Source organism: Toxotes jaculatrix, chromosome 2 (assembly GCF_017976425.1).
Source record: "Toxotes jaculatrix isolate fToxJac2 chromosome 2, fToxJac2.pri, whole genome shotgun sequence".
Lineage (NCBI taxonomy): Eukaryota > Metazoa > Chordata > Actinopteri > Toxotidae > Toxotes > Toxotes jaculatrix.
The window spans coordinates 30,195,688-30,203,187 of NC_054395.1; the positions used below are offsets into that span (position 1 = coordinate 30,195,688).

The 7,500-nt window shown below is 46.7% G+C and overlaps 1 protein-coding gene across 4 annotated transcripts in view; it reads right to left on the reverse strand.

Moving 5' to 3' along the window:
- gripap1 (GRIP1 associated protein 1) overlaps window positions 1–7,500 on the reverse strand; it is a 35,897-nt gene that overhangs the window by 12,196 nt on the left and 16,201 nt on the right. For all 4 annotated transcript variants that reach the window (XR_005894629.1, XM_041047230.1, XM_041047221.1 and 1 more), the window contains 9 exons: window positions 7,409–7,500; window positions 6,921–7,016; window positions 6,316–6,426; window positions 5,854–5,955; window positions 5,525–5,638; window positions 5,185–5,262; window positions 2,237–2,332; window positions 1,399–1,455; window positions 923–1,022 (listed from right to left, as the gene is read on the reverse strand). The exon at window positions 7,409–7,500 is cut by the window's right edge and continues 43 nt beyond it. Coding sequence is in view for 3 of the 4 variants with exons in the window: in XM_041047230.1 (XP_040903164.1) it covers window positions 923–1,022; window positions 1,399–1,455; window positions 2,237–2,332; window positions 5,185–5,262; window positions 5,525–5,638; window positions 5,854–5,955; window positions 6,316–6,426; window positions 6,921–7,016; window positions 7,409–7,500 (846 nt within the window). In the remaining variant the exon portion in view is untranslated. The remainder of the gene's footprint in view (window positions 1–922; window positions 1,023–1,398; window positions 1,456–2,236; window positions 2,333–5,184; window positions 5,263–5,524; window positions 5,639–5,853; window positions 5,956–6,315; window positions 6,427–6,920; window positions 7,017–7,408) is intronic.

Sequence of the window (7,500 nt, forward strand, 5' to 3'; positions counted from 1 at the left end):
CAGTTTCAGTGTCACTGAAAGTTCGGATTCACTGACAGTGAACAGAGCTCTGTTCGATCTGTGATGGTTCCCACAGGTTTGTGGAGTTTATCACATGATGCCACTTTCATCAGGACTAAACACAGACTAACCTTTGTACTGTAAGTTATAACACTGTTTTACATTTCTTTATTTTATCTCCACTCAGTCACTAACAGCCTTAATTCAATTTAATTCAGTTTTATTTAAACAGCTCCTTCCACAATCAAAACCCAGACCCAGAGTCTGACCCCAGATCAGCGACAGCACCCAGAAACAGCTCCCTGTGAACAGGAGGAAACCTTGGACAGCACCTGAACAGGCCGTTCCTGTGGTGTCATCTCACCTGTAAACCTGCAGGTGGGCAAAGGGAGAGAGCGCGACTCCTGTGTCAGCTGGTGGAGTGGTCTGTACACGGACCCCGACTTTAACATATCTCTTCAAACCCAAGTGGACTAAGTGAATCCAGACTCCCAAGAACGGGAGGATGCAGTACGATCAGTCTGAAGCTCTGCAGGACTCGTGTGTTTACATGGCAACACACCTGTACACCTGCTGACTCTCACTCACCACACTGGTTTTCATTTACACATGGAAGAGGCCCACTGAACGAGTGTAGCACTGTCACAGTAAGAAGCTAGTCAGTCCTCTCTTTCCTCTGTCTCCCAGGACGACCATGGACACTGACTGAAAGGTCTTAACCTCAGATCCCACGACATTATCTTGATAAGTCAACCAGAATCTAATTTAGGGAAATTTACTGACGGCACAAGCTCCAGACGTTAACCTCACTGACCTTAACATGAACCCAGACACAGTCTGAGCCACAGACTGTCTGTAAACCAGAGACTGACCTCACATCATGGTGTGAGCACACGTCAGGCTGTTTCAGGTGTGTCTCTACCTGTCCTGGTCTTGCTGTTGGTCAGTATCTCCTGGAGTCTCTCCTGCAGTTTGTCCGCTCGCTTCCTCTCCAGCTGCAGCTGCCGCTTCAAATCCTTCAGCTGCCCTCACACACAGACACACACAGACACACACAGAAACACACACACACACAGAAACACACAGACACACACAGACACACACAGACACACACACACACACACAGACACACACAGACACACACACACACACACACACACACACAGAAACACACAGACACACACAGACACACACACACACAGTCAGGGATTTACTTTCTAATTATTATTTTCCATGCACGACTGCTCTTAAATTACTCCGCAAAATATCTTCCCTCGTTCTCATCTCTATTCAAATTCCACTCTGTGCATCCACTCGTCTGTCTGTCCATCACTCCGCACAGACTGTCCATCCATCAGTTTATCTTTGGTAACATCTGTCAATAAACATTAAACTCACCGCTGCGCTTCCCTTCTTCTCCAGAATCCTCTGACCGTCCACGGTGTCCTTTATGTCCTGCAGACAGAGGACGGCTTCTGTCATTTCCTGCTCTGAGCTCATTCAGTGCTTCACGTGGCTGAATGTGACATTTGGTTTGTGTTTGTTCCCACTGTTTTGTACAAATTAAGTTTTTCTTCTTATCAAAGGAATGTCTCATTAAGACAAAAGGAGACAGAGTTCCAACAGTACAGTGGACAGGATGAAATGTAACTGGTAAGACTGGTTTACAGTGGGTGGAGAGGACGAACATTTGGGGTCTGGTGTGATTCCTCTGGTTCCAACTGAAGACGTAAATTTTTAAAAACACCTCAAACACACAAACAGTTTTATTTAAGTAAAAAGTTTGAGTCGTTGAATCAAACAGCTGCTCACTGGTTTAATAACTGTCAGGAGGAGACAGGGACTTTGCTGGGGACTATTTTCAGCAGCGGATTAATCCACATTTGGTGCTGTAGAGAGTGTTTGTGGCAGCAGGACGGTGTGTGTGTGTGTGTGTGTGTGTCTGTGTGTGTGTGTGTGTGTGTGTGTGTGTGTGTGACTGAGTCAGAATAAACTACAGTGTGTGTGTGTGTGTGTGTGTGTCTGTGTGTGTGTGTGTGTTTCTGTGACTGAGTCAGAATAAACTACAGTGTGTGTGTTGATGCTGATGAAGGATCATGTGACCCAGTGTAATGGTGTGGATCACCGATCAGTGACAGTGGAGCTCTGTGGCTCAGAGGGATCAGAGACATCAGGCTGAGACAAAGACACAGGACATTGCCAGCAGGAGACATTCAGTGCGGGTCTGAGCAGTTACCTGTTTGAGTTTACCGATGGTGTCACCGTGTTCGTCCCGCTGCTTCTCCACCTCTGCCAGCTGCTGCTTCAACCCCTCCATCTCTGACTGCTTCTCCTGCAGGACAGAGACACACAGACGGTCAAAGAGAGACAGGAGGACAGAGTCTTTCAAACAGCACAGAGAAACAGGAGTTCAGCAGCGTACAGATCTGGTAATGTGTCAGTCGCTCTGCTCTTCTGGTGAAAGAAAGGAAAAATAAATATTTAAAGAAGCTACATCTCCCCCTCCACGATGCCCCCTCACTCCTAATCCTGCTGACCGAGGATTCATTTACAAAAAAACTGCATCTAATTCTTTTCTAATCTTCTGCTGCTAATTAATTTGACTAAAATCTACATTAAAGCAGCCGCAGGCTGCAGCCGCCCACCTGACAGAGGAAAAAAACACATGTAATGCTGAAGGAAAACAACCGAGTCAGTTAATTCCCTGTAACGTCACACACACACACACACACACACACACACACACACACACACACACACAGCTCACCAGGCAGAAATGAGCTTTGTGGTAATTTCTGAGGCGTTTAAGGTTTTTTTCACTGAGATACAGTCAACAGAACAATTAACAGAAACCGAAGAAGACAAGAAGTTCTAAAGAAGCACAGTGAAGATGTGTGTGAAGATAATTAACACACACACACACACACACAGCAAAGAGGCAGGTGAGCGCAGGTGAGCGGCAGAAGACAAACCAGATAAATTCAGTTCACCTGCTTTTTCACGGTTTCCACTGATGCATTCAGTGACTTTAAGTCACAGTGAAGCTCATGTTGGATCAGATGTACGTAGTTTCAACAAGTTCAACTTTCCCAACTCCCAGAATCACATCTGACACCTGTTCATCACCATGATGGTCAAAGTATGAAGGTACAATGAAACACTGACCACACGGCCTAGAATTCCTGAGCTGATGGAGCTGAGGACTCAGTGTCTCTGTGTGCTTGGACAAACAGGCTCTGTTAACTGCTGCATCAGGTCCACAGTTGGCAGCTTGTTCACAGTGTGGACACACAGTGCGTCTCCTGTCCTGCTGTATTCTGTTAACTGTCCTGCACCTGGATGAGCGCACACATCCACCCTTTCCTTTTCTCAGCTGGTTGTTTAACCATCGCTCCGACAGCAGCGTTAGTGAGTGGCTGTAACCACTCGTGTTTTCAACAGCACAGGTTACAGACAGTGTTTCCTCAGAGTCCAGTTACATGTCCAAGTTTAGAACCTGAGTGTTTTCTCAAAGATTTTCAGCTTCGAGCTGAACGTGCTGCGTGGGACTGGTGTCAGATCCAGAGTTTTCTCATCAGGTCTTTATCACCCGATCACATTAAACTGCATTTAAACACACACGCGCACACACACACACACACACACACACGCACACACACACACACACACACACACACGCACACGCACACACACGCGCACACACACACACCCTGGAGTGATAAAATGAGATAAAAACATGTTGGTGAGTTTATGTTTCATCAGCACTTTTTCCAGTTTCCCAGTTAAGCTCCATGAAAACTGACTCAGAGCCTTGAATCTTGCTGCAGAAGAATAAAACAGCACATTTAATTTACTCCATTATATCTTATATATTCTTCATTTCTTTATTTTAGCTCCTGAATCAAAACATAAAAATGTTTCCTTATTTCTGCCGTTACGACCTGATTCCTCAGGGTTTGACCAGAGACAGACGGGATAAACTGGAGTATGGTGAAGAAAACGTTTGCTGTTTGAGGTTTGACTGAACACATCGTCCGTGTTCAGCCAGTCAGACAGGAAACGATACGACGACTGAAACTCTAAGCCACAGCACGCACAGAACCTGCCCGCTAATCAGACTTCTTCCATCCTTAATTAACTTTTCCTATTAAGTTTCCTCGTCCTGCTCTTAGTACAAGGCTGCAGTCTGATAACACACACACACACACACACACACACACACACACACACACACACACACACACACACACACACACACACACACACACACACACACACACACACAGTAATCAGTGAAGGCAGTCTCTGAGGAAACTCCTTCTCCCAGAGGGATTTCAGTGGAGGAGCAGTCAGCCTGGTTATCTGATTGGCTGAAGGGACTCGTTACATCCACACTGACATATCCCATGATGCACAGAGGGTCATGCTTTATTGGCTGGTTACGAAACTCTAATGAAAACGACGATAAGGGCTCTGTTGTGATGTGACGTGCTGAACATTAAACAACCGCTCTGATGGAAATGATTCTAAACGTGGTGACGACAAACTCTGAGTTAAAATCAGGCTCAGTCTGGACGGCGACTGCCTGACTTCAGGGATTCACGTCGGTTTCAGTCGGATGCTGACCAGTTGTCCAGCCCTCCCTCCAATCTCCATCACACTATCGTGTTAAACCAAGCCTTCTCTCTGGGCGACCGCTTGTAGCGTAAGAAAGGACGGTGCATGCACCACATACGACAGGAAACAGGAGAGGACGGATGTAAAAACACTGACAGAGGACTGAGAACCAGAACCAGAGACGGAAACAAGGCGCTGAGAGAGAAGTCAGCTCCATCCTGAGTGTTTCAGCAACACGCTGACAGACTGTGTGACTGTTCAGAGTCTCTGTAACAGACTGTCAGTGTTAACATGAGCCTCCTCCACTCTGATCTGCTGTTAACACGATTTAACCTCTCCGTGTTACCATGGAGACAGCTACACTTTAATTAGAAACACACATTCAATTAGAGCTGGACCAGATTCAACACACACACACCGACACAGACTGCATGTACAAACAAACACCCACACACTCTTATATTTCTATTTACAAAGATGCTTTCTGAAACATCTTGTTCTGAAAAACTGTGTGTGTGTGTGTGTGTGTGTGTGTGTGTGTGTGTGTGTGTGTGTGTGTGCGTGTACCTCCAGCTGAAGTGTGTGTTCCTTCTGCAGCCGTTTGATCTCCTCCTGATGTTCCAGAGAGTTCTTCTCTATGTTCTCCTGCTCGCACAGACACAAAGAAAGACAAACAGCTTCAGGCAGAAAATAAACGGCGACCAAAGTGATCAGACACACACGCAAATAAATGGAGCTGGTGCTGAAATATACACAAGAACGATTCGGACACTGCTGTCCTCCCATGGACTGAAAGGTGCAGTGGAGTCTCACACAGGTCACGAGATGTGCTGGGTGACAGCACCTCTAACTTTAACTTAAAAACTTTCACACTGCAGCTGATTCGCTGAGTCACTGTCAGACCGACCTCGGCCTCCTTGAGTCGCCTCTCGAACCAGCCTTTGGTTCCTTCCATGGACTGAACCTGAGCCTGTAACTCCTCCACCTTCGGCTGGAGACCCTCCAACTCTTTAGTGCGAGCCTGAAAACACACACACACACACACACACAGTCCATACAGACACACACACCATATCATAAGTTATGAGGATTGACTGTGTTAAATACTCAGCTGAGACACGTTTCAGAACCTTTACAGTGTTTTGGAGGCGTCTCCTTCCCCACTACTACGCCTCACCTCCTCCCCCTGGTGCTTTCCCATGTCCCCCATCCTCTTTTCTGTCTCCCCCTCTTTACCTTCTCGTCTCTCAGCTGCTGTCGGATCTCCTCCTCAGAGCGATTCTTGTCTTCATGGAGTCCTCTGAGCTCCTTCTCATACCGAGCCCTCACCCCGAGAACCTGAGAGGAGAGGAAACAAGGAAAGGAAAAAAGGAGAGGAAACCAGGACAGGAGAGGAGAGGAAACAAGGATAGGAGGAGAAACAAGGAGAGGAGACGAGAAACTTCATTCACGAATATGACGCAGTTGTTTTGTACTTCTACACCTTCTAAACACATAAAAAGACACCAATGAAAATACATAAGAAAAAACAGGACACAGGGAACAGGTGATAATACAGGAAGAAAGGAAAACGCTCTCACAGGAGCAAGAAATGGGAAGAAACACAAATATCAACGAAGAGAAAAACTGCGAGACAAAATTCACACGACAAAGATGAGACTCAGTCAGAGTAAGCAGAGACGTCTGTCTGTGTCTCACCTCCTTCTCGTGCTGCAGTTTGAGGTCTGACAGCGCCTCCTTGTGGTCAGACTTCTCCTGGTTCAGCTGCATGGCCATGTCATCCAACATGGCCTTCCTCTTCTCTGCTGTCTGCACACACGCACACGCACACACGCACACACACACACACACACGCACGCACACACACACACACACACACACACACACACACACACACACACACACGCACACACGCACACACACACGCACACACGCACACACACGCGCACACACGCACACACACACGCACACACACACACACACACACATTGTGTTTGTGACGATCAGTCCAGTGCTTATGACCTTAATGTGTTTGTGTATCTCTGTGTGCCTATATGCAGATATACCATGCAAACAATATGTGTATTCTGTTTTTCTGTATGCGTGTGTGTGCGTGTGTACATGTGTGTGCGTGTGTGTACGTGTGTGTGCGTGTGTGTGCGTGTGTACATGTGTGTACGTGTGTACATGTGTGTGCGTGCATGTACATGTGTGTGCGTGTGTGCGTGTGTGTACATGTGTGTGCGTGTGTACGTGTGTACGTGTGTGTGCGTGTGTGTGCGTGTGCGCGTGTGCGTGCGTACCCTCTTAGCCTCGTCCAGCTCCCTCAGCAGTCTCTCTTTCTCTTGTCCTTCTTCTGTTAACTGCTCCAGCAGCTTCCTGTTGGCAAAACTTGATTCCTAAAGGACATGAAGGAAAGAGACACACAAGAAAATCTATTAATATAATAGATTAATATATAATATTAATTATAAGTATTTCAGAAGCACAGAAGGAGAAAAGTAACTGATGGAACCTGAGTGATGCTGAACTACGTGAACTAGCAGAAACCTGGACTGTAAAACATGTAATGGGCCGTCGCAGTGTTGATACCATCAGTTATGGTACATGTAGTTATGTTTGAACTGAGAAAGCCAATAAGCAAAGGAGGCGTCATTCTACCAGAGATATGGAAGTAAAAGCTATCACATCAGACAGTGGACACATTTATAATGAACCTAAGGATCAGACGTTTGTCTCTTCACACAGGTATAAAGCTGCAGCTGTGTGTGTGTGTGTGTGTGTGCGTTACCTGCAGCTGGGAGTCGAGGTCGTCTCTCTGAGCTAACAGACTCTCCTGCTCAGCTCGTCTCTGCTGCAGCTCGGCTGTCAGCGCCTCCTGCT